Source organism: Sander vitreus, unplaced genomic scaffold (genome assembly GCF_031162955.1).
Source record: "Sander vitreus isolate 19-12246 unplaced genomic scaffold, sanVit1 ctg370_0, whole genome shotgun sequence".
NCBI lineage: Eukaryota > Metazoa > Chordata > Actinopteri > Perciformes > Percidae > Sander > Sander vitreus.
Window position 1 is genome coordinate 1 of NW_027595502.1, and position 22,404 is coordinate 22,404.

At 43.0% G+C, this 22,404-nt stretch overlaps 1 protein-coding gene across 1 annotated transcript in view; it reads left to right on the plus strand.

Moving 5' to 3' along the window:
• Positions 1-1,031: 1,031 nt before the first annotated feature.
• The window catches only part of LOC144513892 (integrin alpha-3-like), a gene marked incomplete at its 5' end in the record, with an annotated part of 28,459 nt that continues 7,086 nt past the window's right edge, over positions 1,032-22,404 (plus strand). The window contains 13 exons of the mRNA XM_078245085.1: positions 1,032-1,109; positions 1,205-1,272; positions 4,064-4,200; positions 10,358-10,501; positions 10,995-11,092; positions 13,121-13,289; positions 13,639-13,725; positions 13,931-14,010; positions 14,098-14,175; positions 14,350-14,452; positions 14,542-14,718; positions 15,338-15,472; positions 15,633-15,743. Of these exons, the coding sequence (XP_078101211.1) occupies positions 1,032-1,109; positions 1,205-1,272; positions 4,064-4,200; positions 10,358-10,501; positions 10,995-11,092; positions 13,121-13,289; positions 13,639-13,725; positions 13,931-14,010; positions 14,098-14,175; positions 14,350-14,452; positions 14,542-14,718; positions 15,338-15,472; positions 15,633-15,743 (1,465 nt within the window). The remainder of the gene's footprint in view (positions 1,110-1,204; positions 1,273-4,063; positions 4,201-10,357; positions 10,502-10,994; positions 11,093-13,120; positions 13,290-13,638; positions 13,726-13,930; positions 14,011-14,097; positions 14,176-14,349; positions 14,453-14,541; positions 14,719-15,337; positions 15,473-15,632; positions 15,744-22,404) is intronic.

The window sequence follows — 22,404 nt, forward strand, 5'->3', positions numbered from 1 at the left end:
TTATCTTATCCTAATTTATCTTAACTTATCTTCTCTTAATTTATCTTATCTTAACTTATCCTAATGTATCTTATCTTAACTTATCTTAATTTATCTTATCTTATCTTAACTTATCTTAATTTATCTTATCTTATATTAATTTATCTTATCTTATCCTAATTTATCTTATCTTATCTTATCGTAATTTATCTTATCTTAACTTATCTTCTCTTAATTTATCTTATCTTAACTTATCCTAACTTATCTTAACTTATCTTAATTTATCTTATCTTATATTAACTTATCTTAATCTTATCTTATCTTAACTTATCTTAATGTATCTTATCTTATCTTATCTTATCTTAACTTATCTTAATTTATCTTATCTTAACTTATCCTAATGTATCTTATCTTATCATAACTTATCTTAACTTATCTTAATTTATCTTATCTTATCTTAATTTATCTTATCTTATTTTATCTTATCTTAACTTATCTTAATTTATCTTATCTTAACTTATCCTAATGCATCTTATCTTATCTTATGCTAATTTATCTTAACTTAATTTATCTTATCTTCTCTTTTATCTTCTCTTAATTTATCTTATCTTAATTTATCTTAATTTATCTTAGCTTATCTTCTCTTATCTTATCTTATCTTAATTTATCTTAATTTATCTTATCTTATCTTCTCTTCTCTTATCTTATCTTCTCTTAATTTATCTTAACTTATCTTCTCTTATCTTATCTTAATTTATCTTCTCTTAATTTATCTTAACTTATCTTCTCTTATCTTATCTTAATTTATCTTAACTTATCTTATCTTATCTTCTCTTATCTTAATTTATCTTATCTTAATTTATCTTAATTTATTTTATCTTATCTTCTCTTATCTTAATTTATCTTATCTTAACTTATCTTATCTTAACTTATCTTCTCTTATCTTAACTTATCTTCTCTTAATTTATCTTAACTTATCTTATCTTTCTAACCGTGACCGTCTGTTACACTCAAGTCAAATTCTACTTTTACATTTGTATTGGTTTCCTCAGAACTCGTCCAGTCGTTCACCTGAATAAAACCATTAGAGTTTCTCCAGACGTCGTTGACCCCAACAGCTGTGACTTCTGGTGAGATTCAAACCAGCTAACAAGCTAACATGCTAACAGGCTAACAGGCTAATAGGCTAATAGGCAGACTTACTGTGTGTCTGTGTGTGTGTCAGTGTTCAGGTGGAGGTGTGTTTCTCCTACATGTTCAGCACTGGAGAGAGGAGCGACAGAGATAACATCAGTAAGTATAAACAGCTTAGTATTTATTGTAATAACATGAAGTTTGACCCATGCACACTGCATCATGTCAGCAGGGACACTTCAGCCAATCTTCAGTCAATTTTCCTCAAATCTTTTGGGCTTTAATGGCCTTTAATTGAAAGGATAGCTTGAGAGAGCGAAGGGGGGAAGACATGTCGTTGGATTCAAACCCCGAGCCGCTGCCAAAGGGTCAGCCTACTCTCTAGTGGGAGAGCTAGAGGTTGCCCCATTGTCCTCAGACTTTATGAAAATTAAAACAAACAATGTGTTAACACATCTCCACCCGAGCAGCCTAAATTCTGCAGATTTTTTATCACTGCTGAAAACTGTTGAAACATCCACAGATTCAGTTTGTTTCTGAGGATCCGTCAAAACATGACTGTAGGAATCATTTAAAGCTGTGGTTTTCTAATTTTTGTCAATACTGTTCCTCCAGCTCAGAATCCCCTGAAAAGCACAGAACCTTTCTGGTAGAAAACAAAGCCTTTATACAGTGGAACAGCGCTGCATCTGTTTAGGAATTATGCATAAAGATAATCTCAAGTTCCCCTGTTTGAGAAACATTGATTGAAACCTCAGACTGCATCTGGCTGTTAGCATCTGGCGCTAACCTGACAGATGAGTGTTTATGAGGACACGATGCTAACGAGTCTGTTTATGGTCTGCTGCTTCCTGTGTGTGTGTGTGTGTGTGTGTGTGCGCCCATGTATGTGTGTGTGTGTGTGTGTGCTCTAAGCTAATTGGGCGACCTGATCGATTGACAGGACACAGATGTCAATTAATGGCAGCTGTTAATCAACAAAGTGACACACACACACACACACACACACACATATCAGATTACATCATCATGTGTCCTTGTGTGTCCTCAGGTCCTTGTCCTCTGCATGTGTTTCTGTGAATGGTAAATCACATTACAGAAACTGATATTACACACACACACACACACACACACACACACACATAGTATTCCTCTGGGAGCTCTCTGTATGTCCTGCTTCTGTCTCGTTAATATGACCAATCAGAGACGAGGTCACACTGTTGCTATGACACCAAACCGCGCACACACACACACACACACACACACACACACACATACATACACGCACAGACATAAGACACAGGTTTAAAACCTAAATGTCTGAACTGATGATTTAGCGAGCTTAATCTTATTGGGAGACTATTCCAAAACTGAAGAGCTACCGACTGAAAGGCAACATCTCCCTGAACTCAAGCCTACCGTCCACTAGAAGAATGTAAAAAGACTCGAATAGTCTCGCATGTCCAGCTCTATCTCCACAGCACTGTGCAGAAAAGTCTGGCTACACGACAGATGCATTCTGGGATAGGAGACTAAACTCTCCTGGTTTATTTGCATTTCTTTAAACCAATCCCAATGGTCCTGGGCGGTGCTGAGCTCCAGACGCAGCGACGGTGGCTCTGCTAAATAGTCTCAGGAAGGAACTGGTTTTGGGGGCATATTTGCACCCCGTAAAAGAAAACAACACATACAATACTAAATGAAGTTAACTGTTGACACAATACAGTAACGTGATCTATTTAAATTAGCTGATACATGGTTAAACCTCATTGGCTCTTACCAGTGTATCTCTGTGTGTACTTCGTCCAACAATCCCACCAATCAGTCCCAAATCCCTCCCAGTTAGAAAGGAAATGATCTAACATATTCTTTATAAAACCTCCCCGTTAGAGAGGAAATTATCTAACATTTTCTTTATAAATCTTTACAATCATTCCCTGAAAGAACCAAGAAGGTCTGACTTTGTTGCACCGTCCACATCGTCTTCATAAGTTGAATATTTTCAGTGTGTAGCTCGCTAGCTACAAGGTTGTTGTTGTTTCCCAAAGAGAACAGAGTTAGACAACGGAAACACACATCGCCGCTGGATGTGGCGGAAGACTAACTCTGAAAAGTCTGACAGCATCTCACATCTAAAGACAATCTGTCATAATGTCCAACACATTCTCACTTCCATCACATCAGAAAGTGACACTTGGTCCGGTATCTTTGGCATTTGTTATTGCTGCAAAAAGTCTCCTTTAGCATCATATTTAGATGCGGTTGGTCGGGACACTTGGTGTCACTTTTAGACACTCTGGGTCGGGACGTACGTTTAACTGAGACGCGGCATAAGAATGGGACAGTTAGGGTTATAGGTTCATAGTTATATTATTTAAACAACACATCGTCAAGTTTGGACAGTCAAAGGTCAAACACACGGAGATCTTTGTCTTTTGGATGGATTATATACAACGTCCAGTAATTCTCTGTGCCATATTCAGGTTTAATCATCATAAAAATACACAATTTTAGTCCATATGTGGTCAACCCACTGCCCTTTGTCCTTAGCAAACCTATTAACCAACATTGAGCTTTTCATTATTAAAAACTGACTCACCAAACGCATGGTTACAAAACAACGTGCACATGTCTTTAGAGCAAGAGCCAGGGGTTTGTTACAGTAAGTTTATGTAGTTAAATGAAAGATATAGAGTGATGTCGTCAGCGTACAATGATAGCAGATGTTGATCATCTGTCCCAGAGGCAGGATGCATATGTTTATCTGTCTGTTATTTAGTGACCTTTTCTTCTGAACCACCTTGACTCGACTTTGTGTTTTGAAGCTGCTAAAGAAATTAACTTGTCTTAAACCTTAATTTACACGAAAATAAGATGTTGATATTTAACAAATATAAAGTGTGAGCTGTTTTTAATATTGTGTCTGTCTGTCTGTTTGTCTGTCTCTCAGCCGTCCACTTCGCCGTTGCTGCTGACATCACCAGCCTCAACCCCCGCCTCCGTTTCCGGGACAATGGGAAGAGCGTGTACTCAGGTTACCTGTCAATGCCGAAAAAACAATGTGAGACCCTAAGAGTCGGACTGCTGGTGAGACACACTCACATCTGGACATGTTGATTTTAATAACTCATAACTATCTGAAGGGAAACGCTATTAACCTAATCTCTGTGAAGTCTCTATAACACAACTATCACTTCCCGTTAGACAGTGGCCGTTGATTTGAATTCTGAAGATATGTATGTGTAATCAGTTTCTTTCTGTTGTCATTTTTAGCCGTAGCTGTAACGTTTAAAGATATGGGGCCCTATTTTAACGATCTTAGTGCACGGCGTGAGGTGTGTTTAGGGCGTGTACGAATCCACTTTTGCTAGTTTACTGGTGGAGAAAATGGTCCGTGCGCCAGATACATGGTTCAAAAGGGTTGTACTTATTGTCTTCATTAATCATAGGTGTGTTTTGGGTGTAACATGCAATGAACCAATCAGAGATCATCTCCCATTCCCTTTAAAAGCCAGGCGCGTTTGGACCTTGGAGCATTGCTATTATGATGGCGGATTTGCTGAACAGGAAGGAGAGAAGAAACTGATTGTCTCGTGCGTGAAGTGAAAGCTTTCATTTTCTGCATGTGTGTGTGCTGCTGTGCGTCCCTGTGTATGTAACAAGCATAGTGTGCGCGCGCTGTGCACGAGCCTAGGAGTATATTACTAATGCTTTGTTAAAATAACAATGAAATGCTTTGTTATTGACTTTAGACCAGGTTTTTGATGATAAAATGGTGCAATCACTTTCTGCTGACTCGAGATAACAATACGCCCAGAATGCACCTGAACACACCTCCCTGTAAGACCAGCACGCCTATGGGCCACAGATGGGTGCAGGTGCATTTTCTGTTTAAACAGGAAATTGACAACTGCGTCGGTCTTAAGGTGCTGTAGGTAGGATTGTGAAGATCCAGGACTTAGCCAAATAATTTAAACAACTTCTCAGTCCCTCCCCACTTTCTGCTAAAGCCCAAACGGTCTCCTAAGCCTCTCCCCCCCACAAGGGAGAATGAATGCGTGTGCAATGATTGACACGCAGTGAGACACAAATCTTCCACCTCTGCAGAAGTTATTGTGAACAAACATGATTGTTCCTATTGAAATGTATTTAAAATGAAAAAGAAATCTGATGTCCAGTTTGAGAATCTTTCCCAAGTTATTCACCAAAAACCTTTTAATAACTGAAAATAAAAGCTGACGTCCCCTCTGCTACAACTTCCAATTACAACAAATGTTCTCACGAACATGTTTGACCCTGAATGTTTCGCTTTTGATTTCTGAAGGGGGAAAAAAAAAAAGTGAGATGTGCAGTTTCAGATATTTTAAGGTTTAATGAAAGGAAGTTGTGCTGTGTGAGATAAGAGCAACTGATTCTTTGGCGCTTTAATCAGTTTACTTCCTGTTTCTCCTCCAGCGTTCAGACAGAAAACACTAAACATTCTGTTGGAGAAATGTCTGAATGGAACAGTTTGACATTTGATTTAAAAATAATGATTCCTCAGACTGTTCCTTTAAGAGCACAAAGAGTTGTCAGTTGGCAAATGCACGTTGAGTAAAAGTTGACAATGTTCAGGACTCATCCTATCACGTCTTTATAACCTTATCTGCGCGTGTTTGTGTTTATGTATATTTGTTGTGATGACTCAGTGAATGCTGTTTCAAACCGGACCCATCAGTTTATGGAAATCACCAACAGTTCAACTCAACAATGGACGTTACTGCTTGACATTACCTTTCAGAGGAAAACACTGCCATGCCTTTAAACAGCCATGTTGATGAGGAAAGAGTGGAGAAAAACGCTGTATTTAAACAGGCATAATTTTCTTGGTGACGTTAGAGACAGAGACTCTGCAGAGAGTATGCAAGAACACCAATTGATAGGAAAAGAAGAAATTTTCTGGTACATAACGCATCATGGCATGCACCATCCTAAAAAGGGAAACTCACGCTGCTGTTTTTAAGTCCGTTAACCATTCATTTCAGCTGGATTTCTTTCCAGGCAGCAGGTTTCACTTCATTTAAATCAACCTGCAGACATGGTTTAACATTAGCACCATCTAACAGCCAAATGCTGGTGAAATATACAAACGGCTGGTAGATTCGCTCCCCTCACCAGCCAAAAAAAACAGTAATCAATTGAGTGGCTGGAAAAAACTTCAACATTCACTGACAATTTGGCTGGTGGACAAAAAAGTAAATTTTAGACCCTGCCTGTGGAGAGAAAGTCCCACACCATCAGCATTTCCTCACATTTACGTTCAGTTAAAGTGGAGTCATCATCATGTGTTTTGATGCTGTTGAAAGTCTTACTTCTGATGGTACACGGGGGAAAGAGGACCCAAACGCAGGGAGAGGCAGGCAGGCAGGCAGGAGATGGTTTGAGCTTGAGGTTTTATTTAACAAAAAGCGGCAGTACAGAGACTGGAAAAACACGGTGAAAAAAACCCACAGGGAATAACTTACTGGAACAAAAGAACGCTGGGAAGACTTACAGGCACAAAACTAACTAGGGTGGAAACAGGAACTGACCAGAAGAAGACACAAACTGACAGGCAAAACGATCTGACAAGTGACAAAGGGAACACAGAGGTTAAATACATGAGGTAATGAGCAAATGAGGGACAGGTGATACAGCATGTGAAACACATCAGGGCGGGGCAGGACAATCAGACAAGGTGGGAAAACATAGAAAGCAAAACTAGACAAGACAAGACAGAAAACAGACTATCAAAATAAAACAGGAAACAGAAATATACACAGAGAACAGAATGCACAAAACGCTACAGTCAAAACAGGATAAACTGAAACACACAATGAACAGGGAAATAAGGAAACAGAAATATACACAACGAAATATACACAGTCCAGAATACACAAAATAGGATACATCTACACAACAGGGAACAGAAATATACAGAATAAATATATGAAACAGGAAACGGCAACAGAAATATACACAACCATAACATTACTAAAAAAAGTAACAAGATAAGATAAGATAAGCCTTTATTGACTCGTATAGGAGAAAGTCGTCTTGGGCAGTCGAGAGAACAAAAAATGGCAACGTATCGCACATAAACACAGTAAACATACAGTACACATGCAGAAAACAGAAGCATACATCATCTCATCCAAATGTGTTAAATATACATCCGATAAACCTCAAACAAGACCCCCCTATCTTCCATTAAAGGACAATTCCGGCGCAAAATGAACCTAGGGGTTAATAACATATGTGTACCGAGCTCTGGGATATGTTTTCATGCTAATCAAATGTGACTCTAGCTTTAAACAAGCTCCGCAAACCGGTAGTTAATGCTAGCTTTCGCGGCACATGGTAAATCACTATTTTATACCACTAACAAGGCTCAAAATAGCACCACACTTCAACGGTAGCATAATGAGGGTCCCTACATGTAAACCCAAGCATTGAGAACATTATAAGTGTACAGACAGTTTATTAAAAAGATAGATTATGAAGACAGTAGCATTCATGATTACATGCAGGCGGCATCTTGGAAAACAGTCATGAGCAGTCAAACGACAAACGCCGTGCAACCAGTAACCAGTAACATAGCTCAAACACAGCGTTTGTGGTTCGGCTGCTCATGACTGTTTTCCAAGATGGCGCCGACATGTAAACATGAACGCTACTGTCTTTATAATCTATCTTTTTAATCTTTTGCACCGGAATTGTCCTTTAATAAGAACTGTAAGTAGATTGGGTTACTACGAACCAACCAACCACTATTTATTATACACACACGCTTTAAAATTCAGTCATCTGGTCGATCTAAAAACTGCACAAATAATATACAACGCACACAATAATTTTCTCCCTGACAGTATTCAGAGGTTGGTAGTAGTATGAACTGAAGGGAATGTCTAAAACACAAGTAAAAAGAACATCTGTATGTCGTTGGTAAAAGGGTTTAACTTGTGGAAGTTTTAATATAGAATTAACTATGTGTAGTTCACTTTTAAAATTTAAAACCATGTTTAAAAAACGTTCAGCAAATTTATAAAAGGTTGATAATTTTGTTTTTGGGATTTGTGTGTAGAACTTTTTTTTTTTTTTTTTTTTTGTTTTGTAAGATTTGTTTATTGCTTTGATTTGGTTTTGTACTTAAGGGCCCGAAGGGCTGCAGCCTCTGCCGTGAAAGAGGCAAAGCAGCGGGTGTGGGAGAAGTTCGGAGAAGACATGGAGAAGGACTTTCGGTCGGCACCAAGGTGCTTCTGGAAAACCGTTCGCCACCTCAGGAGGGGGAAGCGGAGAAGCTGTGTACAGTAAGGATGGGACGCTGTTGACCTCAACTGAGGAGGTAATAGGGCGGTGGAAGGAGCACTTTGAGGAACTCCTAAATCCGACTAATACGCCCTCTATGGTAGAGGCAGAGCTGGAGGATGATGGGGCATTGTCGTCAATTTCCCTGGTGGAGGTTGCTGAGGTAGTTAAACAACTCCACAGTGGCAAAGCCCCAGGAATTGATGAGTTCCGTCCAGAAATGCTTAAAGCTCTGGGTGTGGAGGGGTTGTCTTGGTTGACACGCCTCTTCAACATTGCGTGGAAGTCTGGGACGGTGCCTAAGGAGTGGCAGACCGGGGTGGTGGTTCCCCTTTTTAAAAAGGGGGACCAGAGGGTGTGTGCCAATTACAGGGGTATCACACTTCTCAGCCTCCCCGGTAAAGTCTACTCCAAGGTGCTGGAAAGGAGGGTTCGGTCGATAGTCGAACCTCAGGTTGAAGAGGAACAATGCGGATTCCGTCCTGGTCGTGGAACAACGGACCAGATCTTTACTCTCGCAAGGATCCTGGAGGGAGCCTGGGAGTATGCCCAACCGGTCTACATTTGTGGATCTGGAGAAGGCGTATGACCGGGTGCCCCGGGAGATACTGTGGGAGGTGCTGCGGGAGTACGGAGTGAGGGGGTCCCTTCTCAGGGCCATCCAATCTCTGTACGACCAAAGTGAGAGCTGTTCCCGGGTTCTCGTCAGTAAGTCGGACTCATTTCAGGTGAGAGTTGGCCTCCGCCAGGGCTGCGCTTTGTCACCAATCCTGTTTGTAGTATTTATGGACAGGATATCAAGGCGTAGTCGGGGTAGAGAGGGGTTGCAGTTCGGTGGGCTGGGGATCTCATTGCTGCTTTCTGCAGATGATGTAGTCCTGATGGCATCATCGGCCTGTGACCTTCAGCACTCACTGGATCGGTTCGCAGCCGAATGTGAAGCGACTGGGATGAGGATCAGCACCTCTAAATCGGAGGCCATGGTTCTCAGCAGGAAACTGATGGAGTGCCTTCTCCAGGTAGGGAATGAGTCCTTACCCCAAGTGAAGGAGTTCAAGTACCTTGGGGTCTTGTTCGCGAGTGAGGGGGCAATGGAGTGGGAGATTGGTCAGAGAATCGGCACAGCAGGTGCGGTACTACATTCAATTTATCGCACCGTTGTGACGAAAAGAGAGCTGAGCCAGAAGGCAAAGCTCTCAATCTACCGGTCAGTTTTTGTTCCTACCCTCACCTATGGTCATGAAGGCTGGGTCATGACCGAAAGAACAAGATCCAGGGTACAAGCGGCCGAAATGGGTTTCCTCAGGAGGGTAGCTGGCGTCTCCCTTAGAGATAGGGTGAGAAGCTCAGTTATCCGTGAGGAGCTCGGAGTAGAGCCGCTGCTCCTTCGGGTCGAAAGGAGCCAGTTGAGGTGGTTCGGACATCTGGTAAGGATGCCCCCTGGGCGCCGCCCTAGGGAGGTGTTCCAGGCACGTCCAGCTGGGAGGAGGCCTCGGGAAAGACCCAGGACTAGGTGGAGGGATTATATCTCCAACCTGGCCTGGGAACACCTCGGGATCCCAGGCCAATGTGGCTCGGGAAAGGGAAGTTTGGGGTCCCCTGCTGGAGCTGCTACCCTCGCGACCCGACACCGGATAAGCAGACGAAGATGGATGGATGGGTTAGGGTTTTGTGTGTGTGTGTGTGTGTGTGTGTGTGTGTGTGTGTGTGTGTGTGTGTGTTTGTGTGTTTGTGCGTGTGTGTGTGTGTTTGCTGTTAACAACACAGACTGAAAATTATCACTGTTGGTGCGTTCAAGAATGCTCTGGAGTCGTCTGTTGCACTGGCAAGTCGCGTCAGAGGATCAAAGATGGAAGACAAACATTCCCCGTGTAAAAAGTGTTTTTGAGTTTCTGTTCTGTGTGTTTGCGTTCTGCAGAGTCCGATTCGAGACAAAGTGGAACCTCTGATGTTCTTGCTGAATGTCTCTCTGTACGAGAAGCTTCCCAAGAAAAGAAACGCCGTCCAGGACCTGAAACACCTCCCGGTGCTGAGCCAGACGCCCCGGCCCATCAGAACCCAGGTCAGAACCTAATACACATCAGCTTTGAACTCCAGAGAACTGCTTTGAGTTAAACATGTGAACATGTGAAGTTAAACACTTAATTTCCTGCATTCTGGTGAATTTATGGTTTACTATTCTCCTGTATTGTTCAAAAGTTTCCGCATATTCAAGAACATCACACTTGTTTAAGGATGTTTTTTAGGAATCATGAACATCTGAACAACTAATCTGTTAGAGAATGAGACCTTGTTAAAGCCAGAAGCTCCAAATTTTAAATCTACATAAATATATCTTTATTTCTCACTTCCTGTTGTGTTCTTTAACCCCCGATGTAGCAACATAGACACAGTTCTTGTTGCACCCCCCCCCCTCACAGATTAAATACTGGATTCATAAATGTCCGTTTGAAAGTTGTAAATGTTAGAAATATGTTCACTTTATTTCATCAACACAGAGATTGTCAAACTATAATAGCTGTCCTCATCTGTTCGTTCCTTCGCTGATGTTTCAGATCCACATCCAGAAGGCCTGTGGTTCTGATAACCGCTGCCATAGCAACCTGCAGATGACGGCCCAGTTCACAGACGAGAACCAGAAACCCTTTGCCATGTAAGTGAAGACTGTGGGTCCACTTTGAGAAAGCTTTTCTGTCTTTGTGCTAAAACAAATCCGTTATGTGGGTTCAACAAACAGATGCTCAGGTAACAATTGATTGTTCATATTGATCATATCAGGTAGATTTGTTTTCTAATGAGAGAAATAGAACTACAGTATGATTCAAAGAAGCACTTTGTCTCTACCTTTAGTAGTTGTAGTAAAGAAATATAGGGGTGGTCTAAAGCAGAGTTCAGGTATATTTCATCATTAGTCATGCATGAATCAGTTTTATTGTGGATCATGTGACGCGTGAGTTCAGCAGTTTATTAGATGGTTAGTCCACCAACATTAACACTACTCCCACTGCTGACTGCAAGACTAGTTTGCTCCTAAAATGTTAGTGTAACCTTGTTAGCATTAGCATTTGGTATGCACATCTTGTCATATGAATTTACTTTAGACTTCTCTAAAGGACTTGACAACTTGACTGGAGATTTGATGTGGACTTTCTCTGAAACACTAGCTGATCAAAGAACTGGGATTTACGTTGAATTTACCCTGAAAGACTTGACCACTTAACTTGAACTTACCCTAAAAAACTTGACTACTTTACTTAGACTTACCTTAAGTATCTACTTGATCACTTGAAACTTGATTGAAGACTTGACTTGAATCTTCCCTATATGACCTGGGGCTTGGCTTGGGACCTGACCTAAGATTTAACTTGGACTTACCTTTACCTAGATTTGCCACTTAAGACCTGGAAGTTGATATGGAATCTTTGTTGACTACTTTCCTTCTAAGTTGACTCTAAGTTAGCTCTTAGTCAAGAACTTTACTGTTTGACCCAAATCTTCCCTTGAAGTAGGGACTTGACTTTGGATTCGACTCGGGCTTACCCTAATGGAAGGTGAGACATGTTTTTTGACTTGAGACTTTACTTTTAATCATCCTATAGTACTTGGGTCTTGACTGTAGATTTGGACCAATAATAAACTTAAAGTGCCCATATTATGAAAAAAAATCACTTTTTCTGGGATTTGGGGTGTTATTTTGTGTCTTCCACACGCATACAAACCATCCATGTTGTTTTGAGGGAGATACGGGTTTCTGAATGTATCCTGCCTTCAGTCTCCGGGCGAGCTGCTCAAAATCAGCAGGGCCGTCTACGTCATTGGCCGAAACATTTGGTGTGTGCTAACCACTTTAGCTAACACCACATTAGCTAGCTGTTTCTCCAACTTCGGTCAGTACAAGGCAGGATTAGCCGGGAGACTTCTTCTAAATGAGGGCGCACTTCCAACTTTGTGTGGAATACCTGCAGATGAGGGACATGTAAGTAGTTCTATACAATTTCTTTTGTAGATTACGGTGAACTTGTGTGTGTTGTAGCATTGTTTTGCCATTGAGAATGAGGTGACTCACCGCCAAAACACTGCTACAACACACACAAGTTCACCCTAATCTACAACAGAACTACTTACATGTCCCTCGTCTGCAGGTATTCCATGCAAAGTTGGAAGTGTGCCCTCGTTTAGAAGAAGTCTCCCGGCTAATCCTGCCTTGTACTGACCGAAGTTGGAGAAACAGCTAGCTGATGTGGTGTTAGCTTCTAGCTAGTAGCCCAGTACCTAGCCACTGCGCATGTGCGCTTCCCACCAAAGATGGGATAGAAGTGCGATGCCTCACTCTGTAGCTAAAACAGAGACCTGAACACACAGGGTGAAAAGAGGAGCTGCAGCAATGTGCAGTACAACAAAAATATGGTGTTTTTTGAAAATTAAACCATGTAAACCTATTCTGGTACAACCTCAAAATACAATTATGAACCTGAAGATGAGCATAATATGGGTGCTTTAAAACATCTCTGACAGTTCGTCCTGCATTTAGGGTGGTGTTGGTTTAACAGATGATATGCAGCTCTCTCACATCACAAAGGTTTGTCCTAACCAGGCCACTGTATCGTCACCTAACTGATTTTCCCAGATGACCTCAGAATGTTGCTGTCATGTTGTGATTTGTGTACGTGTCTGTCTCCAGGCAGAAGGACAGTCAAGTGTTGCACTATGACTCCAGCATTAACCGATTGTTTCTGGAGGTCAACGTCAGCAACACACCGTCACCGGGACGACCAGCAGAGGACGCTCACAACGCCGTTTTGAACGCTAGCATCCCACCATCGCTCATATACTCCGGAGTCCGAAAAAAGGTAGTTAACCAATTAACTTACAGAGTATGACCGTGTAGGTAAATAAGAGTAGTGGACCGAGTGTTGATCCTTGAGGGACACCATACTTTACAGTATGGAAACACAAACTGGAAGGGTTTATTGGAAATAGGCTACCAATACATGTTAAAGTGTTCAGAAACCCGAAAGACTTGCAATTTCCTTATGAAAACCTTGACATGGACTTACCCCAGTAGGACTTGGAATTGAGTTGAAACTTGACTTATATAAACTGTCACAACCCGAGACTTGACTATGACTTACCCTGAAGTACCCGGGACTTGACTTGGACCAGTTACTTCAGTCAGTCCAGTGTCTTTTTGTGTTTCAGGGTGACAGCCCGGCAGCGGTGGAGTGTTCTATTGAGGACACTGTTCTTCTGTGTGAGCTGGGGAACCCGTTCAAAAGCAACCAGAAGGTACAGAACTTTCTTGGCTTTTTTTAGAAGCCTTTATTGGAGATTTATACCGGCAGCATGTGCCGCTATACAACGTTACAGTCAGTCTTCGGCTGCAGTGACGGACTGGAAGCTTGAAGTGTTGACGTTGAGACGTGTATCGATCTAGCATCTACCTGATCCTCCTCTTTCTGATCCTCCTTCTCTTTCTCTTTCTGTATTTCAGGTTCAGGTGTTGATCATATTTCAGACATCTGAGATCAGTTTAGACACCAGAGAAATTCAGTCTGGGCTGCAGCTGTCCACGTACGACACACACACACACACACACACACACACACACACAAACACACACACACACAGGTACTGAGTTGTGTCTCTGTGTGTCTTCAGGCTCAGCGAGCAGTCAGACCTGCTTCCTGTCTCGGTCTCCATGTTGGTGGAGTATTCACTGCAGACATCTCTCACTCTGTAAGTACCACTCAGTCTAAAGTCTAAAGCACTTACACATGATCCGTGGTAAAACCGCTCTGCGTTGGCCGTTCCATTGTTTTCCTATGGGGAGAACATTGCCGCACAATTAAGAGTTGAAGAGAGAGTTTAAAGTTGACCTCTGACCTGATGAACTCACCTGTGTCCTGACAGAATCAACCCACCAGGCCCCGCCTCCTTCAGCGGTCATGTGACCGGTGAGTCGTCCATGAAGCAGACGGAGGACATCGGCAGTCTGCTGCTCTTCACCTTCAAGGTACAGACACACAGACAGACAGACAGACAGAGTCAGACAGACAGACAGACAGACAGACAGACAGCCAGGTGTTAACTCTTCTCTGATAGGTGCACAGCAGCGGGAAGCCGCTGGGTCACCTAGGCTACCTGCAGCTGGAGTTTGATTGGCCGTGGGAGGCGACCAATGGGAAGTGGCTGCTGTACCTCGCAGAGATCCGCGTGAATGGCACATCGGAGGCTCGCTGCGCTCCGCCCGGCAACATCATCAACCCGCTCAACCTCAGGGTAACTATAGCAATGCCTCAGCCTCAGGGTAACTATAGCAATGCCTCAGCCTCAGGGTAACTATAGCAATGCCTCAGCCTCAGGGTAACTATAGCAACGCCTCAGCCTCAGGGTAACTATAGCAACGCCTCAGCCTCAGGGTAACTATAGCAACGCCTCAGCCTCAGGGTAACTATAGCAACGTCTCAGCCTCAGGGTAACTATGGCATACCAATGCTCTGGGACAGATTTGAATCTCACTTCCCAGAAAGCTGAGTTTGTTCTGAACATTTTGAAATGAAACACATGAGGATCAGTTATATGCAAATACCCTTAAAGGAGAATTTAAGAAGAAAGACCAACCTTTCTCTTCACTTCAGTCTGTCACGTCCTCTGGACTTGTTGACTGTTGTTTTGATTTCCTGTTTCTTTACTTGACTTTGATTTTATCATGTCTGTAGTTTTGTATTGCATTTTGTATCTTAGCTGAAGTACCTTTTAAAGTAGTTTCTTTGTATTGAGGCAGCGTTCAAAGCAGCTGCCTCGACTGGAAAACACTTTGGCTCAACTTGTGTTGTTTTAAACTGTCTGTAGAAAAAAAGATGACTGAGCTGCCGTTCATAAATTCCTGTTTTCCTAGCTGTCAGATGACGAGACGAAGAAGAGGAAGAAGAGGAGTCTGAAGGAGGAGATGGAGGAGAAGATGGAGAAGCAGGGAGAAAAAACTTTACCTGTCCTCCACCTGCAGGGAAAGAAGAAGAAGTCCTACACTCTGGTACCAACACACCTGTTACTGCTGTTTACTTCTTACCTTTTCAGAAGGCTGTGGGAGGGTTTAGATTTGATTCATGGGCTGGAGAACACATGTAGTACCTGATGGTGTGTGTGTTTGTGTGTGTGTCTGTGTGTTTGTGTGTCTGTGCGTGCGTGTGCAGGACTGTGTTCGCGGCGCTAACTGTGTGAAGGTTGTCTGTCCGCTGGTCGACATGAAGAACTCAGCGACTCTGACAGTCAGAGCCAGACTCTGGAACTCCACCCTGATTGAGGTATTTTTTTATTTATTTTTTTATTATTATTAGTAAAGAACATACTGCAGGTACAATGCCAGTATGTACATATACAAAAATACCAGAGGTGCATATACAGAAAAAATATATGTAGAAAATGAATTAAAAAGGTAAAAAATAAAATAAAAAATGTAGTACAAATGTATCATCGGTACATGAGAAATGTATCAATCACAACTCCAGTCTTAACTGCCTTCTTATTCTTAATGTCTCTTAGTGTTGCCGTATTGGTGCAGTTCTTGAAAAAAGTGTTCAAAGCTCTGTTTGGAGTCGGCCCATTTGTTCTTGTGAATGTGGAATTTTCCCAGTAACAAGATCTCTGTAACGACGTATGCACTCCTTAAAATATCAGGACTGTTAGTGTTTCTGCTTTGCTGCCCTCTAGTGGCCAAATTTAAATCCTTTTTTTTTTTTTTTTTTTTACTTTTTATTTATATTTTTCACAGAACAAAACAAAAGGAACATTATCAATTATCATACAATATAAGTGATAAAATAACAGGAATAATACAGAGAGAAATAATGATAATAAATAAAAATATTCTGTATATATATATATATATATATATATATATATATATATTGCTGCATGTTCACATCTTAACAAACATGATACAATAATATAAAAAATATATATATATATATTTATTTATTTTTATTTTTTCATATATTCATAAATTTAAATATTCTTTAACCATGTGCCATCTCTGATTAAAAATGTCAGATTTCAATTGTAATGATGCAGTCATTTTTTCCATTATATCAATCTGTTTTAGTCTCTGTTTCCATTCAGTTACAGTTGGTGATTTCACAGACTTCCAATTAGCAGTAATGTTTTTTTTGGCAATTAATAGTAATACACGTAAAATATATCTTTGGTCAGTATTGAAAACATCAACTGATACAACACCCAGCAAGAAAAACCGTACATTTGAGGGAACTTCTCTTTTTACAATTTTCTCTATCTCTTCTTTAATATTTTTCCAATATGCAAGGATTACTGGACAGTCCCAAAATATATGTGTATGGTCACCTGTTTTTCCACATTGTCTCCAGCATAAAGTTGCAGATGGGTCTTTTACAACATTTGAAATAACCAGAGGAGTATGAAAATAACGTATTTTAATTTTCCAGTCAAATTCCTTCCACTGTTGACTATTAATTCCCTTATGGCACCTATAACAGAGTTTATCCCATAACACATCTTCTATTACTGTATTAGCTTCTATTTCCCACTTTTCCTTAATATTGTAGGTGTTTCCAACCATGTCTGTTAACAATCTTTTATAAAGATGGGAAACATGTTTACCAACAGGGAGGCGTTTTTCCGAATTGTGATAAAATATTGTTCTATGCCATTTGGGATTTTGCCAATTCTTTCTTTTTCCTTATGGTTTGTAATGTAATGCCTAATTTGCAAATATCTATAAAAATCACTTGAGGGAAGATCGAATTGTTCCTGAAGTTGTGTGAAAGACTTTAAGTGTGTTTCTTCAAAGAGCTGATTAAAAATAAAGAGGCCTTTAACTGCCCATCTCGTAAAACCAAGGTCACCCATTGAAGGTGGAAAATCTACATTACCCACTATGGGCATCGCTCGAGAAATTGTTGAGCATTTTCTTTACTTCTGCCCATACCTTTATTGTATGTTTTATCCATTCATTTTCAATCTTCATTTTATTGACATGTTTTAGATCCATAAAGGGTAGGGCCGACAGTTGTGCACCCTTAACTTCCCCTTGCTCTATTTGAGTCCACTTTGCTTCCTCATCTCCACTGATCCAAGTTACTATTGATGCTAGTTGAGCTGCCCAATAATCCATCCATCCATCCATCTTCATCCGCTTATCCGGGGTCGGGTCGCGGGGGTAGCAGCTCCAGCAGGGGACCCCAAACTTCCCTTTCCCGGGCCACATTAACCAGCTCCGACTGGGGGATCCCGAGGCGTTCCCAGGCCAGGTTAGAGATATAATCCCTCCACCTAGTCCTGGGTCTTTCCCGAGGCCTCCTCCCAGCTGGACGTGCCTGGAACACCTCCCTAGGGCGGCGCCCAGGGGGCATCCTTACCAGATGTCCGAACCACCTCAACTGGCTCCTTTCGACCCGAAGGAGCAGCGGCTCTACTCCGAGCTCCTCACGGATAACTGAGCTTCTCACCCTATCTCTAAGGGAGACGCCAGCTACCCTCCTGAGGAAACCCATTTCGGCCGCTTGTACCCTGGATCTTGTTCTTTCGGTCATGACCCAGCCTTCATGACCATAGGTGAGGGTAGGAACAAAAACTGACCGGTAGATTGAGAGCTTTGCCTTCTGGCTCAGCTCTCTTTTCGTCACAACGGTGCGATAAATTGAATGTAATACCGCACCTGCTGTGCCGATTCTCCGACCAATCTCCCGCTCCATTGTCCCCCTCACTCGCGAACAAGACCCCAAGGTACTTGAACTCCTTCACTTGGGGTAAGGACTCATTGCCCTACCTGGAGAAGGCACTCCATCGGTTTCCTGCTGAGAACCATGGCCTCCGATTTAGAGGTGCTGATCCTCATCCCAGCCGCTTCACACTCGGCTGCGAACCGATCCAGTGAGTGCTGAAGGTCACAGGCCGATGATGCCATCAGGACCACATCATCTGCAAAAAGCAGCGATGAGATCCCCAGCCCACCGAACTGCAACCCCTCTCCACCCCGACTACGCCTCGATATCCTGTCCATAAATACTACAAACAGGATTGGTGACAAAGCGCAGCCCTGGCGGAGGCCAACTCTCACCTGAAACGAGTCTGACTTACTGCCGAGAACCCGGACACAGCTCTCGCTTTGGTCGTACAGAGATTGGATGGCCCTGAGAAGGGACCCCCTCACCCCGTACTCCCGCAGCACCTCCCACAGTATCTCCCGGGCACCCGGTCATACGCCTTCTCCAGATCCACAAAACACATGTAGACTGGTTGGGCATACTCCCAGGCTCCCTCCAGGATCCTTGCGAGAGTAAAGATCTGGTCCGTTGTTCCACGACCAGGACGGAATCCGCATTGTTCCTCTTCAACCTGAGATTCGACTATCGACCGAACCTCCTTTCCAGCACCTTGGAGTAGACTTTACCGGGGAGGCTGAGAAGTGTGATACCCCTGTACTTGGCACACACCCTCTGGTCCCCCTTTTTAAAATGGGGAACCACCACCCCGGTCTGCCACTCCTTAGGCACCGTCCCAGACTTCCACGCAATGTTGAAGAGGCGTGTCAACCAAGACAACCCCTCCACACCCAGAGCTTTAAGCATTTCTGGACGGATCTCATCAATTCCTGGGGCTTTGCCACTGTGGAGTTGTTTAACTACCTCAGCAACCTCCACCAGGGAAATTGATGCCAATCCCCCCTCATCCTCCAGCTCTGCCTCTACCATAGAGGGCGTATTAGTCGGATTTAGGAGTTCCTCAAAGTGCTCCTTCCACCGCCCTCTATTACCTCCTCAGTTGAGGTCAACAGCGCCCCATCCTTACTGTACACAGCTTGGATGGTTCCCCCGCTCCCCTCCTGAGGTGGCGAACGGTTTTCCAGAAGCACCTTGGTGCCGACCGAAAGTCCTTCTCCATGTCTTCTCCGAACTTCTCCCACACACGCTGCTTTGCCTCTTTCACGGCAGAGGCTGCAGCCCTTCGGGCCCTTCGGTACCTTGCAACTGCCTCCGGAGTCGTCTGGGATAACATATCCCGGAAAGACTCCTTCTTCAGTCGGACGGCTTCCCTGACCACCGGTGTCCACCACGGTGTTCGTGGGTTACCGCCCCTTGAGGCACCTAAGACCCTAAGACCACAGCTCCTCACCGCAGCTTCAGCAATGGAAACTTTGAACATTGTCCACTCGGGTTCAATGCCCCCCAGCCTCCACAGGGATGCACGAAAAGCTCCGCCGGAGGTGTGAGTTGAAAGTCTGTCGGACAGGGGCCTCCTCCGGACGTTCCCTAATTTACCCACACTACCCGCTTGGGCTTACCAGGTCTGTCCAGAGTCTTCCCCTCACCCCTGACCCAACTCACCACCAGATGGTGATCGGTTGACAGCTCCGCCCTCTCTTCACCCGAGTGTCCAAAACATATGGCCTCAGATCAGATGAAACGATTATAAAATCGATCATTGACCTTTGGCCTAGGGTGCTCTGGTACCAAGTACACTTATGAGCATCCCTATGTTCGAACATGGTGTTCGTTATAGACAATCCATGACTAGCACAGAAGTCCAACAACAAACAACCACTCTGGTTTAGATCAGGGAGGCCGTTCCTCCCAATCACGCTCTCCATGTGTCTCCATCATTACCCACGTGCGCGTTGAAGTCCCCCCCAGCAGAACTATGGAGTCCCCAACTGGAGCCCCATGCAGGACTCCACTCAAGGTCTCCAAGAAGGCCGAATACTCTGAACTCTTGTTTGGTGCATATGCACAAACAACAGTCAGAGTTTTCCCCCACAACCCGCAGGCGTAGGGAGGCGACCCTCTCGTCCCACCGGGTTAAACTCCAACGTAGCGGCGCTCAGCCAGGGGGCTTGTGAGTATCCCCACACCCGCCCGGCGCCTCACACCCTGGGCAACTCCGGAGAAGAAAAGAGTCCAACCCCTATCCAGGAGTATGGTTCCAGAACCAAGACTGTGCGTAGAGGTAAGCCCCACCAGATCTAACCGGTAGCGCTCCACCTCCCGCACAAGTTCCGGCTCCTTCCCCCACAGAGAGGTGACATTCCACGTCCCCAGAGCCAGCCTCTGCTGCCCGGGTCTGGTCCGTCGAGGCCCCTGACCTTCACTGCCACCCATGTGGCAGCGCACCCGACCCCAGCGGTTCCTCCCACAGGTGGTGGGCCCATGGGATGGAGGGATGTCCGCCACGTAGCTTTTTCGGGCTGTGCCCGACCGGGCTCCGTGGCAAACCAGGCCACCAGACGCTCTGGCCCAATAATAACATTTTATATTTGGCAACGCCAAACCTCCTTTATTTTTAGCCAGATTAAGTGTTTTAAGTTTAATTCTGGGTCTCTTGTGTTGCCATATAAATTGAGAACTTAATTTGTTTAACATATTAAAAGTGGAAATTGGAACTCTTATGGGCAACGACTGGAATAAAAATAGTAAACGTGGGAGCAGGTTCATCCTTACGGTCTCAACTCTGCCAAACAGAGACAAAGGAAGAACTTCCCAACGAACTAGATCACTCCTTATTTGATTAATTAGCTTATTATAGCTTGCCTCAAAAAGTCTTGTAGTTTCAAGTGTGATATTAATCCCCAAGTAGCTAAATCCTTGTTTAGACCAGTGAAATGACACAATCTCATTCAGTTGTTTAGGCCATATTCCTGATATCATCATTGCCTCTGACTTATTCTGATTAATTTTGTATCCAGAAATGTCCCCATAATCATTTAGGCATTGCATTAGTCGAGGTATTGAAGTAAGGGGATGTTTCATAAAGAGCAGAATATTGTCAGCGAAAAGGGAAATTTTACCATCCTCAACCCCCTCAATCTGGACATCCTGTCGTATTGCCTCCGCTAGAGGCTCGATACTGAGAGAAAAGAGAATGGGTGAGAGAGAATCACCCTGTCTTACGCCTCTCTCTATATCAAAAAAGTCAGAGCAATGACCATTAACTCTATTGTTTGATTTGGGATTCTTGTACAACAGCTGAAACAACAGGGAAAAGCCCATCTCATTTGTTTGTTCTAAAAATTGCCAATCTACCCGATCAAATGCTTTCTCAGCATCTAAGCTGAGAAGCACTGACGTTTGAGTACCCTTTGCCATGAGTGACTGCAGGTTTAATGCTCTCCTTATATTATTTGTCCCTTGGTGACCTGAAATGAACCCCGTCTGATCTGCTTTTACTAATTTCCTAATGTATTTTTGTACTCTAGTTGCTAAAATAGATGTTAATATTTTATAATCCACACACAGGAGGCTAATAGGACGATAACTAGAACACTGCAATGGATCTTTTCCTTCCTTATGCAGGACTGTGATGATAGCCTCAGACCATGACTCTGGAGGGTTCCCTGAATTTAACACATAATTATATAACTTACATAATACCGGGGTGAGATTCATCAACAAAGTCTGTCTTTCTTTAACTTTGATCCTATAGATATTATTTTCCCCCTGATTGTGGCTTTTCCTGCGTCCCGTAAAACAGTAGGTGAGACCATTCCATTGTCATTCAAAACAAAATATTCATTATTGCTGACCTTATTTCTTCTCTTATATTAACATCTGTCAATAATGAAACATTAACTCTCCAATACTTCATACATGGCTCCAATCCCAAATCAAGTGTAATTTGTACTGGGCTATTATCTGAAGTGGTTATTGGCTCAATAACACAGTTTTTAACTAGGTATGTGTCCTTTTTGGACACCAAAAAATGATCCAACCGTGAGTAGCTTCCATGCACTTGTGACATAAAGGTGAAGTCTCTCTCTTTTGGATGGAGGTGGTGCCAAGTGTCTATCAACCCTAATTCCTTCATCATATTCATTAGACTTTTCCACATTCTGCTTTGAGGTTTTGAGGATGATGGTAATTTATCTATTCTATTATTCAGTACGCAATTTAAGTCCCCCCTATTAAAAAAAAAAACCTTCCCCATGATCTGCTACCA